The 27,131-nt window shown below is 42.3% G+C and overlaps 1 protein-coding gene across 2 annotated transcripts; it reads right to left on the bottom strand.

Annotated features, from left to right (window-relative positions):
• Positions 1–487: 487 nt before the first annotated feature.
• SPTY2D1 (SPT2 chromatin protein domain containing 1) lies at positions 488–26,828 on the bottom strand. 2 transcript variants are annotated; one of them, XM_079788696.1, is made up of 6 exons: positions 26,253–26,510; positions 14,183–14,297; positions 9,961–11,442; positions 7,797–7,965; positions 5,069–5,146; positions 488–3,834 (listed from the first exon to the last, which is right to left on the bottom strand). In XM_079788696.1, the coding sequence occupies exons 1-6, from the start codon at positions 26,310–26,312 to the stop codon at positions 3,741–3,743; spliced, it is 1,998 nt and encodes a 665-aa protein (XP_079644822.1). In that variant the 5' UTR covers positions 26,313–26,510; the 3' UTR covers positions 488–3,740. The 2 variants fall into 2 exon arrangements, with proteins under 2 accessions (XP_079644822.1, XP_079644823.1); XM_079788697.1 differs by lacking the exon at positions 26,253–26,510 and adding an exon at positions 26,767–26,828 and having other exon boundaries at positions 489–3,834.
• Positions 26,829–27,131: the final 303 nt, after the last annotated feature.

Below are 27,131 nucleotides of genomic sequence, written 5' to 3'. Positions count from 1 at the left end.
GTTGATGCCTATTTGGTAGATTTGCTGAACTATTTGTAAGTGGCTCTATGCACTGAATGGATTAGCCTTTTATTTTTTTTTTTTTTTGTGGAAAGAAATGTGAATTCAAAACCCATAAGCAAAACTTCACAATTTCTCAATCTAGGATACTGGCATCTCTTGTACTTATGATCTAGTCTCAACACATTTCATGAAGTGACTGCATTCTTCAGCTGCTAGGATGTCCCTCATGTACTAGTATGTATTCCTAAAGATTCATTTCAGCCATCTCAAGCCTTATTACAGGGGTCAGAGCCTGCTTTTCTTGATAAGTATATACCCAGTTCTTCTTCCCTCCAGGTCAGAGTACACCTCCAAACAGTTCTCCTAACTTGGGTGCATTCTGTAAGCTGGTGGGAGAGATATGTCACTGATAGGGTCTGAACAGATGTGAATGTATAAGGGAGAATGAACAGAGGCATGTGTATAAGGAGGCAAACTCCATCTCTGAAGTCTGATGAGTCTACTGAGGTTTCTAGCTGGAAATATGTTCAGGGTGATGATATAGGAATATGAGTTTTGGTAAATAAGTGCAAACCAGGGAGATATCAATAAAATATTTTTAATGCCTATGATTTCTTGTATACATAAATTGCAAAACTTTCACCTGTATATGCAAAAGTAGATTCTCTTGCAGGTCAACAGCACCAGGTTAACAAGCTAAGCTATGTAAATGTTTCTAAACTTGTTTAGAAACAATGTTTATGTAAAAGACATGATGGATTTAATAACTTCAAAGAAATCTATATATCCCATTCTTAATCATACACTAAAACCTGAATATTTATTTCATCACATTCACTCATAAAATAAATAGTCTAATATATTCAGCACATTGAAAATAAACCAACCGTCTCTCTTCATATATTTATTCTCTTTCCAAACATGTTTTGGTCTCCTGCTATATCTCAGAAATGTACTAGTAGCTGCTTTTAAGTTACAAAATACAAAACAGTAATTTATTTCTTGGAGAAAATCTTGGGGATTACATTAAAAAAAATGAAATTTCGAGTTCCCATAGACTTTCTTTCTTGTTAACAGTCTTTGAACCTTTTCACGGCACACATGTAAGGCTGCCTGTGACATGTGGTACCCTGGCCTCCAAATGGACATAACTGCATTTATAGTTTAGAGACAATACAAAGACCAGTCCTGAAAGTAGCCTTAAAAGAAAGTGCCCTTGCTTTGACATAGCAACCATCAAAAGCAAGCGGGACTGTGCAATCAGAGGCATATTGAGTTTTATGAAAACTACTTTCCTTTCACGTCATCTGTTAGAGAATACCACACCCATGATCATGTAACATTATTACAATCGTGAAATAACATTACTACATTCGTGCATTAACATTATCCAATAAAAGGCACATCTTCAAATATTGAATTAATAAAATCTGAAAGTCAAAACGGAGGATACATTGAAAATCAAGCACTTAATTTGTAAACCTTGATAAAATAACAGCCCATTCCAGTTTCTTCAAAGGTTTGTGAACTTGGTGGTCAGGAATGCAGAATAAAATGGAAGACAGGATTTGGAAACAAGGCCAAGATTAATTTAAAAGACTCAGAACTTATAAAAAAAAAAAACCCACAAAAGTGCCCTTTTATAATGTTGATGTTGCAGATGACTAAAAATCAACATTGATATTAGAGAGGAAACATTCAGAAGTGACAGACGCATAAGGACACAACCTGACTTCTTACCAAGTTCTGGAACTTTTATCTAGCACAATGGTGCCCTTTTCTGTACAAATGTCATTGAGTAAAGTGCTAGAAAACTTTAAGCCACCGAGAATCTTTCAGTTGTGACAAGCACTTGATTGTAATTGACAATTTCAATATTGAAAAAAAATTTATCCAAGAAAAATGCATTTGAAGGGGTGGAGGAAGTACACGGCAACAAAGGAAATAATGTTCCAAACCTGTTTTATTACATGGAACATCACACTACCCTCAAACCAATTTCACTGAACTGAAGGTATTTGAGACCCGTGAGGCAGTTAATAGGATTTTCTGCCACCAGTGTAACAGTCTATGTGGAGCATTAGGAAGGGTGCTATTCCTAGTGATGAAGACACCTTTCATTGGACTCAACTTCAAAATTAAATCTTTGCACTTTCAAAGTTTGAAACACAGTTCAAAATGAGTCAGGGTTAAGAGACTGAGTCACATGGTCAACTCATTAAGGAAGGCTAAAAATGGTCACTTATAATACCCAAACTTGAAAAATAAAGAAAGCTTTTTGAATAAAAAGTAATAGCACAAAACAAGTTTTGGACCTACTGAATAGTAAGGATTCTTTGTAGGACAACCTTTACTACTTAACCCCCACCATCCAACAGCTTAAAGTGGCCACAATCTTTATTGCAGAAGTGTTCTGTAAGCTTGTGTCCCTCTGTCCCCAACCCTGCACATTTAGCATCAAGGACAAATGCTCTCTATCATCATCATATCTCATTTTCTGTCACTGACTTTCCTTGAGACTTAGCTTCTCTCCAGCTAGAACCTAAGTCAGCCTGAGAATTGCTTGCATTTGAGGCTTAAGAGAGAGCAAGTCTAAAGAAAGGTGAGAATGAAGCAAGTTCCACAGCCCAGTACACCACCAGTAACAGGGAACATCCTTTTCAACCTGGGGAAACAATCTCTTCACAGTGCATAGTTTGAAATAAAAGTGCAATATGAGCAAAAAGAGGCGGTGGTGCTCTTGATACACATGAATTTAGTTTTTGGTTTTTGCCATTAATTACTAAGGAATTTTAAGATAAAAATGCAAAGTCATTAACATCAAGAGATACAAGGGCACCTTGGATTCCAAAATACCTTTATAATGGGGGAGTAAGGGTCGCCTCACATGTCACTTGCTTATTTTTTAAACTATTACTCTTTCAACTCTAATCTTTGAATAAAATATTTTTTCTTCAATATAAAATGACTTTTTAGATAAAAATCAGCACAGTAACATTGTCTATTTTAAAATAAATCTGAAAGGAAAACTTGGAAAAGAGTATTCTTACACCAAATGGCATAACTTGTTTTTTAACTTGAAATTTTTTTGGTTAATTGCCTAATCACCTAAATCAGTGAATAAGAATGCTCAGCATCCAATCCGTGAATATAGAATACAATATAATTTATTCTACTTTTTACTTCAAAGTCACAGAGATGACATCCATATAATTATAAAGGCTACTCTACATTTTCAAGTTCTCAGTCCAAACATATAGATTAGAACAGGTCACTTTATTGCTGGCAACATTCATGGAAGGGCCAGATTTCTCATAAAAAGACAAAATAAGTTTGATTGGGAGCCGGCCATTGCCCTACTCACCCATCAACAGAATTATGGAAGTCAAGAGGAGGCAATCTTTTTTCCTTTTTAAAACAGCAAAGGAACAAAAGAAGATCGGCTGACTGTTGAGCGGGCCCCACATTAGAATGCATAGCTCATCAGGATCAAGGTCGGCACCTGTGAGCAGTTAACTTCCTAAGAGCACTCACTGGGCATTATGTCATCTGCACTACAGATTTCACTCCGGAAAGTATTTGAAAATACTTTATGCTCAAAATATACAGTATCCATTCCTTGTCCTTGAGGACCCAAGTATAAATCTAAAATGATAATGGGCTTCTTCAGTCCGTAGGCAGGACTTCTTTGCAGTAGAGTCTCTCCAGAGTTTCACAAAAATAAATAAAAGCAGCAGCTAACGTTTTTTCAGCTTCTTGACCTTTCGGCATTTCATTGCTTCTTCCTCCCGTCTCATTTCCTCTAAGTCTTCTTGCATACCTAGTCTTAAACTGTCAAAAAAGAAAAAGAAAAAAAGGTATTTGTCAATACTACTACTTCGTCTTTTTTGTTCTAATACTGCCGGTAGTATTGGAGAGCAGCAGGTCATCCACAAAGTCTGCTCTGCTGCCCCCCATAAGCCAGCTGCTTATATAGGGTAGGACAAAGATTCTACTTTTTTTAAAAAGCAAGAATGAAATTTCCACTGAGAGCTCAGATGGAATGTAGTATGCACTCAAAATTACTACCAAGAGCCATGCCATTGCCTCAAATTATAGTGGAAAGAAGACCTCACAGCTTGCCTGCTGTTGCTCAGTGGTTTGAGCATCGACCTATGAACCAGTAGGTAGGTCATGGTTTGATTCCCGGTCAGGCTCCATCCTGGGTAGGGGGTGTGCAGGAGGCAGCCGATCAATGATTATTTCTCATTGATGTTTCTAGCTCTCCCCCTCCCTTCCTCTCTAAAATCAATAAAAATATATTAAAAAAAGAAAAAAGACCTCACAGCCTCAAAATTTTATTTTCCTCTTAAAGTAATAAAGTAGAATTATCTTAACAGATCTTAAAAAATAAAAAGAAATACTTATACAAAAATAAAATAACATTCCATGCTTGCCCCTTCCCAACACTTTAGCTTGATATCTAGTTACAGGACAAGGGAGGGCAAGAGGGAGAAAAAGGTTTAATGTTCTGGGTTGAGACTGACATGAATTATTTCACCAAGTTAATGCTATAAACAAAGTAATCATTGGTTACCACTACCCAAGAAATTATCATTAGTTTGCTACCCGGTAGCCAAACAGGAATCAGACAGAGGGAATTTAATATCCCTCCCTCATCAGGTCCCTGAGGCCAGCAGTGGCACAGGGTAGGCAAGAATGAGATATGTCTGATGTCAAAGGGAATCAGGATGGGGAACAAAAAACAAGACCATGCTATGCTGAGATCCCAGGCGGCTTCGAACAGTTGTTGTGTGTCTACATGGATGAAGCACTGCCCTAGGCAATGTGTCAATATTATCTTAATCCTCACAATACCCCAAGCAGTAAAAACAGTATATTCTCATTTTACAAACAAGAAAACAAGAATTAGAAATGCTAAGGAATTTGTCTAAAGCCCCACAACAAGTAAGCAGGACGGAATTCAGAATTGTGTGGCCCAAAGCCCCTGCTCCCAATGGTACAACTGAAGCAGGAAATAAGAGTTTTTAGGACATGCCAACACAAACGTAAGTTGTTTACTTACCTTTTTGCTTCTTCCTTCTGCTGTTCTTTCCAACTACTCTCCATATAACGTAAGGCATAATCACTTTCATCTTTGTATCTGAAGAGAGGAAATAAAAATTGTTTAAAAAAAAGGCCAAAAATTCAAATTTCTAAAGGAACTAAATCGTGCTGTTTTTAAAATCAACATCTTTTAAAAAAAAATATATTTTATTGCTTTTTTACAGAGAGGAAGGGAGAGGGACAGAGAGCCAGAAACATCGATGAGAGAGAAACATTGATCAGCTGCCTCCTGCACACCCCCTACTGGGAATGTGCCCGCAACCAAGGTACATGCCCTTGACCAGAATTGAACCTGGGACCTTTCAGTCCACAGGCCAATGCTCTATCCACTGAGCCAAACCAGTTAGGGCTAAAATCAACATCTTTACAACTAAATCAAACACACTTAGGGTTACTCTTCCTTGCAAAGGATGGGTAGAGGTGGATTTCTGAAGTAAAGACAAATTAAATGAGCCCTTATTACTCCCAGAAGGCAAATATTCCTGAATCTAATGCTGATGAAGGTACCAACCCAATGCTTACTCAACTCACCTCTACTTACATGACAGTTTGTATTAAAATCCTGAAAGCACAATATATGTGAAAATTATTTTGTTTAAATTTCATTTGAACTTAATGACCATCATGAGATAGGGAAGGACTTTTAGAACAGAGACTGAAGCACATAGGTTAATGGCTTGCTAAAAGAATATGTAGCTTAACTAATGTGGTACAGCCTTTCTGTCCTATACACATACTACTTCATTTAATCCTTCCAAGTATCAGCCTATCTAATAAAGGAGTAATATGCAAATCAACCGTACCTCCGTCACATCAAGCCACGCCCACCAGCCAATCAGGAGCGAGTATGCAAATTAACCCAACCAAGATGGCTGCAGCCAGAAAGAGAGCAGGAGGCTTGGGTTTCCCCGGCAATGGGGGAAGCCAAGCTTTCCGCCCACCCTGGCAGGCCCAGGCCTCCACTCAAGGCTACAAAGTTTCAATTATAAAAGATAAATAAATCCCAACAAAAATGGCTATGGCCACGGTGCAAGCAGGAGGCTTGGCTCCACTCAAGGCTACAAAGTTTCAATTATAGAAGATAAATAAATCCCAGATACCAGGGCCTCTGCTTGGGTCGCTGGGGGGTGTGGACGGCCTGCAAACCACCACAGGCCCCTCGCCCAGACTGCCCCACGCCCCAAGGGAACTCCCACCCTGATCCGTGACACCCTTCAGGGCAAACCAGCTGGCCCCCCACCTGTGCACCAGGCCTCTATCCTATCTAATCCTCCTATCTAATAAAAGAATAATATGCAAATTGACTGTCACTCCAACACACAAGATGGCTGCCCCCATGTAGTCAAAGATGACTGATCCCATGTGGACACAAAATGGCCTCCATAAGATGGCCAGCAGGGGAGGGCAGTTGGGAGGGACCGGGCCTGCAGGGGAGGGCAGTTAGGGGCAAACAGGCTGGCAGGGGAGTGGTTAGGGGCAATCAGGCAGGCAGGCAGGCGAGCAGTTGGGAGCCAGCAGTCCTGGATTGTGAGAGGGATGTCCGAATGCCCGTTTAGGCCCGATCCTACTAGGATCGGGCCTAAACGGGCAGTCGGACATCCCTCGAGGGGTCCCAGATTGGAGAGGGTGCAGGCTGGGCTGAGAGACACCCCTCCCCCCCCCCGTGCACGAATTTCATGCACCGGGCCTCTAGTCCTATATAATAAAAGCCTAATATGCTAAGTGTCCGGTCATCCAGTCATCCATTCAACCAATCAAAGGATAATATGCTAATGATATGCTAAGGCTGTTCAACTGGTCTCTATGACGTGCACTGACCACCAGAGGGCAGACGCTCTGACTGGTAGGTTAGCTTCCTGCTGGGGTCCGGCCTATCAGGACTGAGCGAGAGGGGCCAGACACGCCCTGGAGCCCTCCTGTGGTCCCTCCCTGGCTGGCCAACTTCCCACATCCCTCCCTGGCCCCGATCGTGCACAGGTGGGGTCCCTCAGCCTGGCCTGCACCTCTCACAGTCTGGGACCCCTAGGGGGATGTCAGAGAGCCAGTTTGGGCCCAATCCCACAGGCCAGGCCGAGGAACCCCACTGGTGCAAGAATTCGTGCACTGGACCTCTAGTTTTACATAAAATAACGTACTCAAGTTTACCTAGCTAACAAGTGATAGAACTTCCACTCAAACCCTGATCTTTCCTCTGCTTCTCAAACTTTAATGTGCATATCACCTGGGAACCTTATAAAGCTGATTTGGACTCAGTAGATCTGAAGTGGGGCCTGAGAGCCTGTATTTCTAATAAGCTTCCAAGTGATACCAATGCTGTTGGTCCAGGGACCACACTTCTGAGTAGCAAAGTTCTTCAGGTGTCAGATCAGATCAGCTTTCAACATAGCTCTATGGGTGGCTTTGATTTCAAAGCCAATCTGTTTTCTACCACACCACACTGCTTCACTCACATTAAATATACATCTTAAAGAAAACTCTTTAAAAGGGGTTAATTTTTGGCACTCACGCAAAGAGCTACACAAATAATTCTGATTTAATTCTTAAATAATAAATAGCAAAGAAGTAAAGTTAAATCATTCAAGAATTCCTAGAATTGCATTCAATACCTCTACTATTAATGTTTATTTTTTCCTCTTTGCATGAGTTATTCAAAATGAAAAGTATATCTAAATATTCTTTAGCCTTACTTTTTTCGGTCATAGCCAAAGATTTCGCGAATGTGCTTGGATATTTCTTCCTGAGATTCTCCTTCATCTTCGATAAAATCTTCCATTTCGGAGTCATAGTCCTCATCTTCCTCCTCTTCATATTCTCGCTGTCTTTTGTAACCACTAGGGAAGGGAATCCTTTGAGGACCTAAGAATAGAAAAGCCATTATTTATAAGAGCATTAAAACTTAAAATAGCATCCCCCCCAAAAAAATTATAATAGTCCCAACAAAGTTCTATGTAAATTCACATTTTGAGAACTCATTAAGATGGTCTTCTCAAAAACCTGAGCCAGCAAGCTAGTGCAGGGCATGGAGTAATTCCTACATCATCCCTGATGCTTCACGGTATCCACAAAGAATAGAATTCCTGTATATCCCAGGACTTATTATGTCTTACATTTTCTAGCTTAGTAGTTTCCATTCTTCTGGACTTAAAAAATTTGCAACATTAAAAAAATTACAAATAGCTATAGGATCACTAACTTTTAATTTTGCAAAGAAAAGACACCATAGGTAACAATCTACTATCTATTATCACCATTAATGTCATAACATTTTTAAAAAGTCCAACAAAGTAGGAAAGATTCTCAGAATTATGGGTAATTGTTCAAACTGAGTAAAGTTTGACTTTAGGAAAAATTCACTATATTATCCTTATTTTTGTCATTTTTCCAAAAGACTGATTAAAATTTTAGCAAAAGATTGACACTGATCAATAGACCAGCATCTGGGAACTGCTTTCTTGTCCTTGATTACAGACATTCCTTTTGTTCTTCTAAAGTTTTAATATTCATGGCTTGTCTCATTAGCTCAGAGCTTCTTTCTCAGCTTCGGCATTACTGACATATTGGGCCAGATAATTCTTTGTTATGAGGAAGCTGTCCTGTGCATTGTGGGATAATAGCAGCATTCCCGCCTTCTGTCTAGCAGATGCCAGTAGCATTCCATCCTCAGTTGTGTCAATCAAAAATGTCTCTAGACATTGCCAATTTTTCACTGGGGATCAAAATCATTCTTGGTTGAGAACCAATATTTTAGTTAAATTAGGAAGTTAAAAGCATGGATGAGAATCTTTTGTTTCTTTTTATATTCTCCATGAGAGGCCCAGTGCCCGAATTTGTGCACAGGTGGGGTCTGGCCGGCCGGCCCCGATCGGGGTGTGTGTGTGCGCATGCGCGTGCCAATTGGGGGTGGGGCTGCAGGCAACTGGCAGGCCTGCCCCATCCCCTGGTCGAACTCCCGGTTGAGGGGACAATTTGCACATTAGCCTTTTATTATATAGGACTAGAGGCCCGATGCACGAAATTCGTGCAAGAGTAGGCCTTCCTTCTCCCAGCAACCGGCACTGGCTTCCCTTTGGCACCTGGGACCCGGGCTTCCCTCTGGCCGCTGGCAGGCACCCGGACCCAGGATTCCCTCCGGCTGCCGGCAGGCACCCAGGACCTGGGCTTCCCTCGCAGCCCCGGCTTCATCCGGAAGGACATCGGTCTAATTAGCATATTATGCTTTTATTATTATAGATGGTGCCCAACAAGTACTTTAACAAATGCTTATTACCATGAAGAACTATGACCTAGCAGCTAGTAGGTGCCACCAAGGATCCTGTATCTTGGGACAACAGAATCCTAAAGAACTAATAGCTAGGGCTTTAATGTTGAGTACTCTAAGGAGCAGAAACACAAGGGCAGTCTAAAAGAGTTCCTGGAACATACTGGGTACTTAACAAATATAAATATGTGATGAATAAATAATGCACCAAAAGGCTTCAAGCTTACAAATACACTCCAATGCTTGAAGACAGGTCTCTTTAGTCCTCATGAAAAGGTGAATTTACTCATTGAACAATTTAGGCATATACACTCACTGTCTTACAAATCAGAGCTAAGGTTATTAAACTTGGAGACATTACTGGGATAAACACAGAGGACCTAGATAAGTCTCTTTCTAAAGACTTTTCCAAGCTATGATCACTAAAGGAACTCTCAGGCACAGACAAAAAAAAAAAAAAATCAGGATTCTGTCAATATATGAATACATTAAAGGGCATATAGGAGGATTATAGGGACTCTGGTTATATTTTTAAAAGGTGTGTCTTCCAATTTCCTAATGACAGATACTCTTAAGGAGAGGGGCAATTTTACCTTGGGCAGACCTGTAGCCAGCCAAGGAAGGCTTCATTCCATTCATCTGTCCATTGCTGGGCCGGGTAATGATATTCTTAGAAGATATTGTTTCTGAGACAACAGTGCATTTGGGCTTATGGGGGGGACCTGAGCTACTAAGAATTCGCCCAGGTCCCAAGCTGCTCACTGGTCTTCCAGGGCCTGAACTACTGACAGTCCGTCCAGCTGGAACCGAGCCACTTACTGATCGCCCAGGGCCACTGACTGACCGCCTGGGGGGCACTGAGCCACTCACTGGTCGTCGGTCATGTGGACTGTGCACAGGCCGCCCGGGGCCACCAGAGCTGACCACCGACTTCCCAGAACCACTGATGGGTCGTCCAGAGCCACCTGTACTGCTGACTGTCCTTCCAGGAGGATCTGAGTCACTGGCTGGCCTCTTGGTCCCACTGACTGATCGCTCAGGTCCTGAGCTGGAGCTGCCATTCTGGCGCCTGGGCATGGAGCTAGAACTAACCGTAGGCCGAATACTCGCTATGCTGGGCCGCCCGGGAGCTGGACTGGAACTGCTGCCTGGCTGCCTGACACCTGGACTCTTAGCCTTATGTGGGGTGACCACGGGTCCAGGTCTGGAATGGCTAGGATGGGGAGATTTTTTGGCTTTGTGCTCAGTAACAGATTTCTGCGTTCCTTTAGCAGAAGTCTTTGGAACACTTGGTGAATAGGTGCTCGAGTGGGTCTTTCCAGCCCCATTGAAAACAGGCCTGTCATGGTCCTCCCGATGCGAGGGTTGGGAGCAGTTGCTAGATCCTACTTTGGTCCTCTCTCCCGGCATGGATTTGGATGAAAACAAACCTAAATGTTTCTCATTAGCTGCGCTGGGTCTGGATTTCTTCTCAGCACGAGGAAGGGGAGTACCCTTGGAAGAAGGATGCTTGTCCCCAGAAACTCTGCTAGGTTTTGTGCCCATACTTTCTGTCTGAGAGGGTGCCTTTTTGGTCGGAGGTAGTCTTGCATCTGCCTCAGGTTTCTTTTTCCTGTGCCTTCGTTCAAGAAATTCTCGCTCCTTAAGTTCTTGTGCAGTCATAGGCCGCTCTTCTGTTTTCTTCACTACCTTGATTTCCACTGGTTCGTACTGCTTTTTCTCAGCCAGCCTGAGTAGGTCAGTGAAGTTCATGAGTGGTGGGGCACTTTTAAGGGGGACCTTTGGTTTACTTTCAACTTTGGGAGGAGGTTCTTGCTCTTCTTCATACTCCTCCTCTGATGCTGCTTGATTGTATTCTAAGAATTCTTCCTCTTCTTCCATCTCATACTCTTGGTCTGTTCCCTGACTATGGCTTTCCATTGCCTGTCTTTTCTTTGACTTTTCCTCAACAGGAACCCCATTGTAACCATGGAAATTGTCCTTTGTCCTCTTGGCCATAGCTCTTGCTTTCTTGTCATGTTTTAGCTCAATTCGCTTTTTCACTAGTTCTTCTTTTCTCCTTTTTTCCTCTAAAGCTAAAAGGGACAAAAAAGAATGTATTTCAAGGTCTCAAGATAACAGTATGTTTATAAAAAATCAGTTGGTGGTCAAAACATAAGCAACATGTAGTTTGAAACAATATAGTTTGGCCCTGGCTGGCATGGCTCCGTGGTTAGAGGGTCGGCCCACAAACGGAAGGGTCATGGGTTTGAATCTGGTCAAGGGCATGTACCTGGGTTGCGGGTTCCCTGCTCCAATTGGGGCACACGCAGGAGGCAACCAATTAATGTGGCTCTCTCACATTGATGTTTTTCTCTCTCCTCTCTCCCCCCTTCCCTGTCCCTTCCACTTTCTCTAAAATCAATGGAAAAAATATCCTCCAGTGAGAATTAACAAAAAACAACAATAAAAAACACCAATACAGCCTGCTGGCATGGCTCAGTGGTTCAGCATTGACCTATAAACCAGGAGGTCACAGTTCAATTCCTGGTCAGGGTACATGCCTGGGCTTGATCCCCAGTAGGGGAATGCAGGAGGCAGCTGATCAATGATTCTCTCTCATCATTGATGTTTCTCTCTCTCTCTCTCTCTCTCTCTCTCTCTCTCTCTCTCTCTCCCACTCCCTTCCTCTCTGAAATCAATAGAAATATATTTAAAAAGCACACACACACACACACACACACACACAAAATCAATACAGTTTGAAGACATCTAGGAATCAAATGAGAAAGTCATTTGAATGAGTATCATTTGAGTCATCTTAACACAATGACTGGGTCACATATGGGTTTTTCTATATGACTAAGCAAGTGAGACTTGACTTTTAACTTTAAATATAGAAAATAGTTCATACCAAATAAATATACCAAGTTCGTCCCGGGTCCGGGTGAGGCCGTGGGCCCCTGGATCCGGGTGAGCCTGGTCCCGGGTCCGGGTGAGGCCGTGGGCCCCTGGATCCGGGTGAGGCCATGCGACCCTGGGTCTGGAAGAGGCCACGCGCCCCTGGGTCCGGGTGAGGCCAAGTGCCCCTGGGTCCGGATGAAGCTAGATCCCGGGTCCGGGCGAGGCCGTGTGCCCCTGGATCCGGGTGAGGCCGGATCCCGGGCCCGGGAGAGGCCATGCGCCCCTGGGTCCGGGTGAAGCTGAATCCTGGGTCTGGGCGAGGCCGTGTGCCCCTGGATCCGGGTGAGGCTGGGTCCCGGGTCCGGGTGAGGCCGTGGGCCCTTGGATCCGGGTGAAGCCGTGCCCCTGGGTCCGGCCGAGACCAAACCAGAGGGAGTCGGACCTGCATTACCACCATTTGTCCACTATCCAGAGCTGAGGGGTCAGTGCCGAAATGTACTCATAAGGAACTGGTGGACATTGATATTGGGTCTCAAAAGAACTGTTGGTCCAGAAAGAAACTCACTACAGACTGATTCATTTGCCTGTCAGCATAACTATTATTGCTCGTCGCACATTCAATTCTTATAAGTATATCTGTAGTGACACATGATTTTGCTCATCTAGGGGAAATGATGAACAACATAGACTGATGAACAAGAACAGAACCAGAAACAAGGAGGCATCGATCGGACTATTGGGCCTCAGAGGGAGGATAGGGGAGGGTGGGGGGAGGGGGGAGAGATCAACCAAAGGTCTTGTGTGCATGCATATGAGCCTAATCAATGGTTAAGTTCAACAGGGGGTTGGGGCATCCATGGGGAGGGGTGTGGGATGGGAATGGGGGGATGAGGACAAATATGTGACACCTTAATCAATAAAGAAATTAAAAAAAATAAATAAATAAATAAATAAATATACCAAGTTAAGGGAACAGTAGCACTAACTTAATAGTTATTAGAATCAATGAATACTTAAACTTATTGAATCAGTTTCCTTCTCATGAAGTAAAATTACTTCTTGAGTTTACTGGTTTTCAAAAATTGCCTCTATTTTAATTTTTTAGATAATACTTTTAATAATAACAAAAAAAATTAAAATACAAAATAGGCTAGAAGCAGATTCAGAACCAAAGTCAAAGAATGGAGTTCTTATAGGTATTACTATGATCAACTAGAAGATATGATCACTTTTCCCAAAAAGCTTTTATTTAAGAGGGAATAAAGGATAACACCGTTACAAATAATCAATACAAGAACATAAGACCCGACTGGTGTGGCTCAGTGGTTGAGTGTTGACCTATGAACCAGGAGGTCATGGTTTGATTCCCGGTCAGAGCACATGTCCAGGTTGTGGGCTTGATCCCCAGTAGGGGGTGTGCAGGAGGCAGCTGAACAATGATTCTCTCTCATCATTAAAGTTTCTATCTCTCCCTTCCTCTCTGAAATCAATAAAAATATATTTAAAAAAACAACATATATACTGCTATAAATAAATACAGTTGACTCATACACATACGCAACAAATCCATTAGCCTGTTATGTTATTACAAATATCCATTGGCTAAGTATAAGCTAGCTATGAAGGTGGAAGACTTTAAAATTAAGAATAAGCCCTGGCTGTCGTGGCTCAGTAGTTAGACTGCCCACGCAAATTAGGGTGGTGGGTTTGATTCCGGTCAAGGGCACGTACTACCTGGGTTTCAGATTGGATCCCTCATGGAAGGCAACCAATTGATCTGACTCTCTTGCATCAATGTTCCTTCCTCCTTTCCAGTTTCCCTAAAATCAATGGGAAAAATATCCTCACCGGAAGACTAACAAAACAAAAAACAAACAGAACAAAAAAACCAACAACAAAATAAAATTGAGAATAAGGCTAGAGATAACGTACCTTTTCGTCTGAGCTCCTCCTCTTTTCTTCTGAGAAAAGCTTGTACAGCTGCTGATTGGACACCCTTAACTTTTGGGTCTTTTTTGGCAGGACCCACTGCCAAACTATACCTTTTCTACAAAAAAAAAAAAAAAAAAAAGTAAAAGTTATAATCAATTCAACTTTAAAAATATATTGTCTATTAGGTGTAAAGCACTGTGGCAAGCAATAGGAGGTTTAAGTATTGACTGAAATACCTATTCTGAATAATTAAGACATCAAATAACTCACATTAAAGCTTAGCCATAAAGGTACAGGCTAAATATGATTATTATGTGATTTTTATGTGCAGTTTCTCTGTAACATCTCAAATAATGCATAAATGAGAAATTCAGAGAACCTGAACTGAAGGCTAAAAAATAAAAAAAATCACCACTTAGAATAGATTGCTTTAAAATTCTGATTTTTAAAAACCAGCCTTTTCCATACAATGAGGCCTTCCTGGAGGTGAAGGTTCTTCGGCTAGGCTCCATGACAGCCTGTGAGACCGCTTTCAGAGGAGAGACCCAATTTCAGGCAACAGTGTACTGTGGTCTGTGATGGTTAACTTTTTGTGTCAACTTGACTAGGCTAAGGGATTCCCAGAAAAGTAGCTGGTAGAACATAATTTCTGGGTGTATCTGTGACCTTGTTCCTAAAAGAGATTAACATTTGAATCGGTAGACTAAAGATCGCCATCACCAATCAATATAAATTTTTAAAAAATCAGCCTTCTTCAGAATTAAGCATTTCAAAGTCCAACTTTTCAAAGAAGCAGAAAAAACTACTACTCACACCTATGTTCTTTCCTGAATACCCTACTCCAGCTGATTTTCTAGTAGGGACGCATGGCTACATAGTTTTGCCTACAACATGAAACACTGAGATTTTACTCTGACCAACCAAAAAGCGCTAACATTATCCTGGCACAGATGGTATTTCTCTGGGCTTCACTTTTTATGTAACTGCATCGGGAAATGACTAACACTAGAATATTGTTAATTTGAACTGTGAAAAGAAAAACATTTCCAATTTATAAGTAACTATCATTAAAGAAGTATGATAAACAGCTAATAACTCGGACTGAGATGATTCATCTCTAGGACCATCCACATTAAAAGTATGGGCTAGGAAATAAGATGTTTAAAGTGCCCTCCCGCATTTGTTTTATTACTAGTAAACAGATGATATTCTTATCCACTGAACCTGTTGCTGTGTTAGTTAAAAAAGAAACACTAACTCTGAGAACAAATTCAACTACATGGGAACCAAAAAGTGATTCCCAAAGTGTGTATGAAATTCCTGGAGGAAAGCCAAAGGATCCATGCTTACCATATGGCTGTCAAACACAAGGCATCTTGAAACAGGCTGGAAGTTCCAGCTCAGTCAGTCTACTAACAAGCAACTGGCCAAGAAATCAGGCCCTAACCAACCTGAAAATCCTGCATAATAACAATGCTGAGAACTGACACATCCCTGACAGAGAAATCTCAAGAGCATCCAGAGTTCTTTCCCAGTCCCCTTGGCTGAGTCATAATGAGATCCTTTAAAAAAAAAAAAAAATCCTTATCTTTGTAAATTTAGTTGTAGATCCTTTCCATAGTGGATTGGGGCCCAATCCACTTAAGGAGAAAGGAGAGGTTAAGGGAGACTGAAGAGAAGGAGCAGTGAAGAGTAGCTTTGCTACTCGTAATAATCCCATTACCTATCTCTTGAAGTCCCAGGTTAAAAAGAAAGATGTTTATCCTAATTGCTTACCCAACTAGGTATATAAAATTGTCCTGGTTTACAAGAATAGATTTGCCTGCCAAATCAAAGCTTATATACAGTGTTTCCCACAGAAAAATGCCAATATACATGTTAGTGTTAATTAATTTATTTTTAGAGAGTCTTTTTTTAAAAATTGATTTTTAGAGAGAAGAAAGGAGAGGGGGAGAGCGAGAAACATTGATGTGAGCCAGAAACATCGATCTGTTGACTCCCACATGTGCCCTGATGAGATGGAACCTTGATCGAAATCGAACCTGCCACCTTTGGGGTATGGGACAATGCTCCAGCCAACTGGGCCACACCAGCCAGGGCAGTGTTAATTATTTAAAACTAGAGGCCCAGTGCACTAAATTCATGCACAGGAGAGGGGGTCCCCTCAGCCCAGCCTGCACCCTCTCCAATCTGGGACCCCTTGGGGGATGTCCCACTGCCGGTTTAGGCCCGATCCCGGCAGTTGGACATCCCTCTCACAATCCTGGTCCGCTGGCTCCTAATCGCTCATCTGCCTGCCTGCCTGGTCGCCCCTAACTCACCCCCCCCCCGCCGGCCTGATTGCCCCTCACTACCCCCCCACCGGCCTGGTCGCTCCTAACTGCCCCCCCCCGCCGGCCTGATTGCCCCTCACTACCCCCCCCCCCCCCCACCGGCCTGGTTGCCCCTAATTGCCACCAGCCACCAGCCAGGTCACTTCCAACTGCCCCCTCCCTGCAGGCCTGGTTGCTCCTAACTGCCCTTCCCCTCGCCGGCCTAGTCACCCCTAACTGCCCCCCCTGCCGGCCTGGGCGCCCCCAACTGCACCCCCCTGCTGGTGTGGCTGCCCCCAACTGCCCACCCCCCAGCTGGCATGGTCACCCCTAACTGGCCCCCCCCCCCCCCCCCGCTGGACTGGTCGCCTGTTACTGCCCTCCCCACCCTGCTGGCCTGGTTGCCCTCAACTGCCCTCCTCTGCCGGCCTGGTCATCCCATGCAGACTGCTGTTAAGGCATTTGGTCATCCCTCACTAACCCCCCTTCCGGCCTGGTTGTAGGCAGCCATCTTGTGAGAGCATGACCATCAATTTGCATATTACTGCTTTATTATATAGGATTAGAGGCCTGTTGCACAAAGATTCGTGCAATAGGCCTTCCTTCCCCTGGCTGCCGGCACCGGTTTTCCTCCGGCACCCGGGACCCAGGCCTTCGCTCCAGCCGCAGCGGAGAAGCCAAGCTTCTTCAGTCTTCAGTCATCTTCAGTCTTCACTCAGGCCAGAGCCTTCAGTCTTTGCTCCGTGCCCATGTATGCAAATTAACCCACCATCTTTGTTGGGTTAATTTGCATAATCACTCCTGATTGGCTGGTGGGTGTCGGGTAGGTACAGTCACTTTGTGTATTTCTCTTTTATTAGTGTAGATAGGATTGGTTTGTTATCTAGATATTATAACAATGAGCACTTCCTAACCTGGTTTCAGGATAAACATCTTCTTAACCTGGGACTTCAAGAGATAGGTAATGGGATTATGAAAAGTAGCAAAGTTACTCTTCACTGAATACAGGTACCCAAAAGAAAAACAATGTCAATGGGCACAATTTAACAGTGTTTACCAAGCCTCAGACATTCTCATACCACATTCACATTTTTTCTCCTTTCAGTATACCACCTGTATTATTTACTAGAGGCCCGGTGCATGAAATTTGTACATAAGGGGGGGGGGGGGAAGGGAAGGGGGTCCCTCAGCCCAGCCTGCACCCTCTCGCAATCCAGGACCCTGAGGGGGATGTCCGACTGCCCTCTCGCAATCCAGGACTGCTGGCTCCTAACCACTCGCCTGCCTGCCTGATCGCCCCTAACCACTCTGCCTGCCTGCCTGCCCGCCTGATCGCCCCTAACCACCTCTGCCTCGGCCCCTGCCACCGCAGCTTCGTCAGGAAGGATGTCTGGAATGACGTCCAAAAGGTCATGCGGCTGTCGGGTCTAATTAGCATATTACACTTTTATTATTATAGATTAATTTTAAGAAAATATGTAGACTTAACACCATGACTTAGTATTACAGCTTTACCTCAAGTAATAATATCTATGAAGTGACAGGTTAGAAGGCTAGTTATATTTTTCCAAATCATATCACAATATATAACTATTTAAAAAAAATAACTATTAGAATAAAAAGTATTTGTGCATCAGTTTAAAATCATGGTAGAGCCAGAGCTACATATACAGCATTTTAGGAAACACACACTAGGAACTTAAACACAGGAAAGGCAGAGCACAAGAAAGAAACAAGGAGGGGGTTTTCAGGAACTCAGATTCACTAAGAAAAAAAATCCTGCTCTAGCCATGTAGCTTAGCTGGTTCCTGATATGTTAAGGTTACAGGTTCGATTTCCTGTCAGGGCACACACAAGAATCAACCAATGAATGCTTAAATAAGTGGAACAACAAATAGATGTCTCTTTCTCATCAATCAATAAACAAAAATTTAAAAAGGAATTCCTAAAGCTAGCATAAAGCTGACCATCAAAGCCACATATTGTATATTTTTCTTTCAAACTATTTGAGAAAATATTTCTTTCAAAGTTTTTATCTGAGCAATGCCCCCCTCCACTTTATATAAGTTAATAGGAAAGTCAACAATGACTACAGAATAAAATTACATTACCATCATTTTAAATTTACTTATATAATTGTCATTTTTTAATTTCTAGGATATTCTGCTTTTACTCCAAAAGAATTAAAATGATACCCTTTTTGAAACATTTAATGGGCATAAAAACTAATTATCTCTTAATTAGTTAAGCCATAGAATAATTATAATTTCTCAGTTCAAGGATGTTAGGAACCAGCTTAGAAAGCATTCTCCGAAAGGTATTCTTTTGGCCTTTGAAGCTGTCTATTTTCAAACTTAATAGTCAAGTAAAAATTCATGGGGGTTTTCAAAATTTTAAAAAATCTTATATACTTTGTATAATCACTTATTTAATCATTTGCTTATGGCCTATACATTTTACCTTATTTTATGATATTTATCACTATGTAATGTTACACTGGGTATATGATTTTATTTATATGAAATGTCCAGAATTGGCAAACTCATACAGTAGATTAGTAGTTGCCAGGGCTGAGTGGAGAGGGAGATGGGGAAGAAATGACTGCTAAAAGGTAAGGAATTATTTTTGAGGATGATGAAAATATTCTGGAATCAGATATTGGTGATGGATGCACAACTCTATGAATTTTACACATTAAGTGGGTGGGTTTTATGCTATGTGAATTATATCGCAATAAAAATGTTGAAGAAAGCCTCAAGCTGGAATTACAATATATTCTAGTTATAAGGCAGAAGAACTACTTGGCACTTTCCCCTACATCAGATGGTCACATTTAGCTCTAGCAGCAGCACATCAAGATGCTCCCACCAATACTGAATCTGATTCAAGGCACCAGGCTGCTTCATTATTTCAGCTTCATGAAAAGCAGCTGGACCAGAGTTTCTTTCATCCTAAGTATATCCATTTCATTATACTGTAAGCCAACTCAGTCATTCTGCTGGACCCCAATGAATGATCCACAACAGTATTGGAGATTTTGCCAAGGTTTATAATTTTAAAGCCAACAGACTTAGAACACACTAAGTCACTTTAAAACATGTGTTCCTTGTATTGAGACTAAGAAAATTGGGGGTGGGGACGGGAAGGTGGAGGAGGGTTTAGAGGGGATAAATAGTGATGAATGGAGACTTGACTTGGGGTGGTGAACACACAATACAGTGTACAGATGATGTGTTGTGTAGAATTGTGCATATGAAACCTGTGTAAAACCAAAAAGTTGCTATTCAGGATTGTTATGTCATTAAATGTAAAACTTACTATTACTTTATTTCTAATAAACCTGATTATAAAATGAAGTATCAGATAGGTACTTCAGAGCCTCTAGTCCAACCTCTATGTTAGAAATGCCCCAGGAAGCCCTAGCTGGTTTGGCTCAGTGGATGGAGCATTGGCCTGAAGACTGTAGAGTCCTGGGTTCAATTCTGGTCAAGGACACACACCCGGGTTGTGGGCTTGATCTCCAGTAGGGGGCATGCAGGAGGCAGCTGATAATGATTCTCTCTCATCATTGATATTTCTATCTCTCTCTCCCTCTCCCTTTGTCTCTGAAATCAATAAAAGTATATTAAAAATATAAAAACAAAGAAATGCTCCAGAAAGGACAACCATGTATTTCCAGTTTGTAGTAGACAGAGTCTGAATTAGCATGTAGGTCTCAGGCAGGTCCAAAGTGTTCCCACCACAACATGCCTCACTTCTAATTTAATTCCAACACTTATATCTCCAGCTCTGACCTCGATCTTAAATGCCATTCCCTAATTTCCACCTACCTCTTGGGCAGTGCCATTACCTCAAACAGGCCCACCACTGACCTCTCTCTTCCCTCACTCTCAGACTGTTTCTGTTAATCATGATGACACTCTCCCTAATAGGCCCAAATTTTCTCTATCCACCAGTTTCAAATGCTGTTGATCTGGCCTTTAAATATCTCTCCCATCAGACTTTATTATACACTAAGAAGTGTTATTAATAAAACTAATAGGGTTACTGCTTTAAGGCTATATTAGCCTGGAGTTGGATAGGGAGCTGGATGGGTGCGGTGGTTCAGGAGGTATAGATGACACACTCTCCTCATTCAATACAGTTCCTTCCACAGAATGAACTCTGCAGCCAGTCCGTCTGGATTAGATTCTCTGCTCTGCCATTACTAGCCCTGTCACTTGATTAGCTGTGTGACTCTGGGCAAGTTTCTACATCTCTCTGGGTCTCATCTGTAAAACAATTTTCCTTATATGGTTATTATAATGGTTAAATTAATTAATATGTATATAAAGTGCTTAGAACAGTGCCTAGCACAGAGTAAGCACTATAAATGTTCATTGCTATTGCTTTATTATTCAGAAAGAGATTATCTAGGTAATGACGAGGAAGAGAGATAATTTCTGTGGGGATGTTAGTTTCTAAAAGACCCTTTCCCTAGCCCTGGCCAGGTGGCTCAGTTGGTTGGAGCATCATCTGGCATACCAAAAGGCTGCAGGTTCCATTTCCGGCCAGGGCACATACTTAGGTTGGGGCTTGATCCGGCGTTCACATATGGGAAGCAATACTGATCAATGTTTCTCTCTCCGTTTCTCCTTCTTTCTCTCTCTCTCTCTAATTAAAAAAACAAAACAAAACATATCCTCAGTTGAGGATTAAAAAAAAAAGACCCTTTCACTAAAATACTGGTTGAGAAGTATAGCTCTAGGCTAGAAATCCATATTTCTAGGCACTGGAAAAGTCATCTTCAGATCCAAGAATGGGGAGCAATCCAGTTATAACGATTATAGATCAAGTTTTACAAAGTGACAGCCTGTAGAAACTTTATTGTTGGCTCATACTGTTTGTTTGTTTGTTTATTTATTTGTTAATCCTCACCCAAGGATATGTTTTCCATTGATTTTTTAGAGAGAGTGGAAGGGAGGGAGTGAGGGAGTGGGAGAGAGAGAGAGACAGCAATAGGCTGCCTCCCCCAGGCGCCCGAACTGGGGACAGGGATGGAAGCTTCGCTCCTTCGGTCCGAGGGCCAAACGCTCTAACCAATGAACCAAACCGGCCAAGGCTCATAGGGTTCTTTTTTTTTTTTTTTTTAAATACATTTTATTGATTTTTTACAGAGAGGAAGGGAGAGAGAGTTAGAAATATTGATGAGAGAGAAACATCAATCAGATGCCTCCTGCACACTCCCTACTGGGGATGTGCCCACAACCAAGGTACATGCCCTTGACCGGAATCGAACCTGGGACCTTTCAGTCCACAGGCCGACGCTCTATCCACTGAGCCAAACCGGTTAGGGCTCATAGGGTTCTTTAAAAGGAACTATAACTACTGTAATAAATAGCAGTTTCTTTGGAATATGTGGCGCTTTGTAACCTATCATTTTACATCCAGACTACTTTAAGAATTTACACTAGCTCCTGAAGACATCTGTAACTGCCATCCCAGTCACGGTTCCTGGGCTCCATTTTCAGTACCTCTATTTTTCTCAAGGAGCCATAGCCCCCCAAATCCTTATATATCTGGCACCAAATGAAGGCTTCCCCTTTACTTTTTGGTTTGAGAGTCACATCAGAGCTACTGTTATCGTGTCTGGGATGATTTTCACTGTCTGTGAGAAAGACCATGTAACCTGTCTCATGCACTACAAGCCATTAAATATAGCTTTTTGAAACCTAGAAGAATCCATAATCTAAGCTCTACTATTCTATCAAAACAAGACAAATGCTTTGTTTTTGCTAGAGGAAGGCAGGGAGAAAAATCTCAAGCGTAAGTTTACAAAAAATATCTTTTATTGTTTAAATATAAGCAGAGCTAATGACAATGACTGGTTACATCACCTTGATCAGCTGTTATTCTGCACTCAGTTTCCCACTGGGAAATATAGCGTGCCAAATATTTCTAGGCATGATGCAATCCTTTCTTTGTTTTAACTAAAACATTATAAAAATAACTAATTATTTTAAAAAGAAAACAACAGAAAAAAGAAAGATGTCCCATGGGGAAATAAATGTTCATTTATTCTCAAGCCAGGTAACAACAGACGCCTCTTAAAAATAAAGCCCTGCAAAGAGTTGGAAGTGGCTGTACAGGTGTTTCAGATTTTATTAGTAGCCTCCCTTGGATTTCATTCTAATCCATGCTAATGGTATCTTCCTGTAGTAAAGGTCTGCCATAGAAACTATGAAGACTAAATCTGAACATCAAGTCTGACAGGATCCAAATGGAAGATGGGGAAGAAGATGGCTAAAAAGGAAAAATGAATCATGCACTAGAGAGGGATGGTGATGTCACTGCCAGTTATGGCAAAGACTGGTTCTAGAAAATCAAGTTTATGTCAAGCTGAGTGTGTGTATGTGGCTTGAAATGTTTCTTGATTTGGATGGTTGCTTACAAGGATTTTTTTTTTTATATGAATCTGTATTGCCTTAGCCAATTTGGCTCAGTGGATAGAGTGTCCACCTGTAGACTGAAGGATTTGATTCCAGACAAGGGCATGTATGTCAGTTGCTGTGGTTGCAGGCTTGATCCACAGGGGAGGGTGTGGGAGGCAACCACATCAATGTTTCTCTCTGTGTGTCTCTCCCCCTCCCTTACACACTCTCTAAAAATCAATGGACCAAAAAAAAAAAAAAAAAAAGATAAAAAATAAAAATCAATGGAAAAATATCCTCGGGTGAGGATTAACAACAACAAAAAACAACAACCACATACACAAAAACCAACAAAAAAAGAACCTGTACCATATGTTATAATTTTTAAAAAAGGAAACAGCGCTTGGGAGACTCTTCAGTCATATCAATTAGGCTTTATTTCTTTAGCCGGCGTAGCTCAGTGGTTGAGCAGCAACCTATGAACCAGGAGGTCACGGTTTGATTCGTGGTCAGGGCACATGCCCAGGTTGAGGGTTCGGTCCCCAGTGGGGGCATGTGGGAGGTGGCCGATCAATGATTCTCTCTCATCATTGATGTTTCTATCTCTCCCTTCCTCCCTTTCCCTTCTCTGAAATCAATAAAATTATCTTTTTAAAAAATATGGCAAAATATTGATGTATGTTAAATGTGAGGTGTGGGCATATAGGTATATGGTAACATTCTATATGTTTTACAAGTGTCCAAAAATTTTAAAATATGTATTTTGTAAAAATATGTCTCTCCAGTTGACTTAAAAGAAAAAAGAATCCTGTAAACCTGGAGATTATTATGCCAAGCAAAAAAAGCCAGTCAGAGAAAGACAAATAACATATGATCTCACTTATAGGTGGAATCTAATGAACAAAATAAACTAACAAAATAGAACCAGAGGCATGGCTACATGGAACAGACTGATAGAAGTCAGAGGGAAGGGGGATGGCGAGACTGGATGAAAAAAGATGAAAAGATTAGCCAAAGAACATATGTGCATAACCCACAGACACAGACAACAGTGTGGTAATGGTGGCGGGGGAGGGAAGGGGGCAGGGGCTGGATAGAGATGGTTAAAGGGTTAAAAGGGGAGGGGCATCTGTAATAGTGTCAACAATATAAAATAACAAACCATCTACTGGTTTCTAGGCATTGTAGAAAGAAAGAATTTTTCCTGGGCCTTATTATGTATACATTGTTTGCATTGATGGTGTGCTCCAAAAGACTTGACTTCAAGCTAATGAAGAATGTAACTTAGAATAATTAAGGTGAATCAAGTTGAAGCAAGATCACGGATTAAATTTAAAGTTTTGCCTCTACATCAGTTTCTCTTGTGATGTAAAAAGATAAGGATTATAATGCGGCTAACTAAACCAACTTTTAAGCTTACTAGCTTTTTGGGGATGGGTAGGGGAAAGCATGCTTTCATAATATCATTAAATTTTAAATGACCTCACTAATTTACCTGTTTATCTTTCTGCTTCCAATCTTTATTCAAATCATAGGCAGATCAATAAATAATGCATATATTCTGAAATTTACACATATTCTGAAATCTGCTTCTGCTCTAGCAACATTTGCTTTTCTCCTAGAGGCTAATGGTTTTTAGAATAAGAAATGATTAACTCTTGGCCCTAGAGTGTGGTCCTGATACTCTATCCCAGGTCAGGGCACATACAAGAAGCAATCAATGAATGCATAAAAAAGTGGAACAACAAATCGATGTTTCTCCCCCTTCATCTCTCTCTCTCTAAAAATATGTATATAAATTTAAAAAAGAGCCCTGGTTGGATAGCTCAGTTGGTTAGAGTGTCGTCCTGATACACCAAAGTTATGGGTTCGATCCCCCATCAGGACATATACAAGAATCAACCAATGAAGGCCTAAATAAGTGAAATAAATGTTTTTTGTTTTTTTTTTAAAAAAAGACTATTTGATTCTCCTACAGACTATTCCTGGGCATCAAAGATAGTATTACCACCTATTTTTCACCTACACTGAAACTCAGGAAGATTTAGAATTAAATATGGACCTAACATAAAGATCCAGTATTACAAAATTCAATATTGACTTGTCTAGGAAATTTACAGATGTAGGAAATAATTCTGTTGTTCAAGGTTTCAAAGGTTTAAGCCCAGAACTTCAACCTGCATAGCTAATGACTCATGGCTTAAGGGAATGATTAGTAAGAGTACCTTGGATGGAGATGGCTGGACAGATAATAAACGGATGGATCTCAGTTTTATTTACCAGTTATTTTACTATCATCAGATCACTGTTTTCAAAAGGGTGAGACAGCATCAGAAGACAAGAAAAGTATGAGAGAGAAAAAAACTCACAAAGCGTGGTAATAGACAAAATCCTAAGAAATGCAGACCGCAGTGAGAGAGCAATAAATTCCAGTTGAATTGACTTTAACGGAGAGCTGTTTGAGCTCTACGTCTCAGTGCCCAAACCGCAGGTATCACAATGCAATTTATCGGTTTACAGCTGTCTTGTGGGTACCATCTGAGGACCCAGAAATGATTAGTTTATGCAAAGCAGCTACAATCCCGCAAACCAGGCACTCTCTACCATTTCAGCGTTTCGATTTTAAAAAGCCGTACACCACCGCTGCGAATACTAGCGAATTGGCAAACATTGCTAAGCAAATGAGACCTAGATTTCAAACAAAGACAAATCTGGAAGGCCACAAGTAAACGGAAGCTAAAACTAGCTCACCCGTGCTGTTAGCCAAGGACTTCGTGGAATCTGCTCCATTTCTCTTTCCAATACAAAAAGTGATCCTTAGGAAATGATAACTTGATCACTTCATTTGTGAAGTGGGTGGGGCCACAAATCAGAAGAACTTGTTGGGGAAAGCACTCAATGTCTGACCCGAAAAGAGGCGGGAAATCAGCCAAAAGGCTCTCAGGCCAAGTCCCTAAAACCCCTGAACTCTCAATATACATACTTCCTCCCCACTCTGGGCAGAAGTTTATCCCGAAAGCCGGAAAATACAAACGCTCGATTCCACCGTGTGCCAGGCACCAACTCCACTCGTCAGCTCTCACGCAACTGTAGAACACCCAAACCGCACAGCCCTTACTGCAGGGGCAACTGAGCTGGCAAAGCCACTCACTGGACGGCTCCCCCGCCTCACCTCAAGCCCCCATCCACCCCGAGTTCCCAGAAGTACATGCCCAAGAAAAGGAAGCGAGGGTGTTCAGGTCTTGCCTCTCTCGGAGCCGAGAGGAGGATGCCTCGAAGTTCCACCCGATCGATACACATTTCCAACTTTAAAATTAGAACCCCAGGGGCGTCCCAGCGGCGACTTACCGGTACGCTGTTGGTTCCTTGTCCTTTAGAAGCTATCATGAGAATTTCCCTGAAATCCATGTTGACCGGATCGGATAGAATGGGCCAGGCTCTCGGAGAGGAGGGAGTGCGCGTCTTACCCCGGCGGCCAGCTGCAACCAAATGAACTGGCTGGCCAGCCTCTTTCCTACCTCTACTCGGCACGACCACTTCCGGCGCCGTCCGCGGCGGTCTGCCCGCCCCCTTCCTCAAGCGGCCCTATATCCTTACAGGCCCATCGCTGCGCTCGCGAGTCCCCTAGCGTAACTTCCGCTTTCAGGCTGGAGACACGTAGCAACGTGGTACGTGGCTAATGACGTCAACCCAAGGGGGCGGGGCCAAGTCCTTCCTAGACCAAGGAGACGCGGCCCAGTAAACTGTGGGGTGTGGCTATGGCAGAGCGCCCCATTCTCGCGGCCCCCTGCGTGTAGCACGACAATTTCGGTGCTCCGAGCAAGCTCCGGGTGGGGAAAGCGAGGGGGTGGGGTTTACCTACCGGGCCTGGGTTCGTTGTGCATCACGGGTGGACGCTCAGGTCTGAGACGGCGGTGCCCCTGCAGCAGAACCGGCAGATCGCGAGCAGGGGCTCTTAGGTACTGGTTTCTAGGCACTCACCAAGCCGCGCAGGCGCACACGGCACGGACTGGCCCTGCCTTGGATACGCGTTACTCATCACTAAGCACTTGGTGCTCATCTCCTACACAGATGCGCGCATGGCGTGTTTAGAGGCACGCGCTTACCGCTTTTGCACCATTTAGATAAACACGTAGGGCAGCTAACTGTGTTTTGGTCAGTGGGAGAATGAAGGAATTCCTCACACACAGATCGAGCCTGGACATAGTTGGCACGCTGAAAAAACAT

The sequence above is a fragment of the Cnephaeus nilssonii genome, assembly GCF_951640355.1.
Source record: "Cnephaeus nilssonii genome assembly, chromosome: 13".
NCBI lineage: Eukaryota > Metazoa > Chordata > Mammalia > Chiroptera > Vespertilionidae > Cnephaeus > Cnephaeus nilssonii.
Note: the sequence above shows the minus strand (reverse complement) of the source record. Positions and strands in the feature narration are given on the sequence as shown.

Excerpts from the sequence above, each read along its gene's own strand:
- SPTY2D1 (XM_079788696.1), bottom strand. The coding sequence starts at position 26,312 with ATGGATTTCAGGGAAATTCTCATGATAGCTTCTAAAGGACAAGGAACC. Across the intron at positions 14,298-26,252 it reads AAGGAACCAACAGCGTACCG|AAAAGGTATAGTTTGGCAGT; the intron begins GTAAGTCGCCGC and ends TTTTTTTTGTAG. Across the intron at positions 7,966-9,960 it reads TGGCTACAGGTCTGCCCAAG|GTCCTCAAAGGATTCCCTTC; the intron begins GTAAAATTGCCC and ends TTCTATTCTTAG.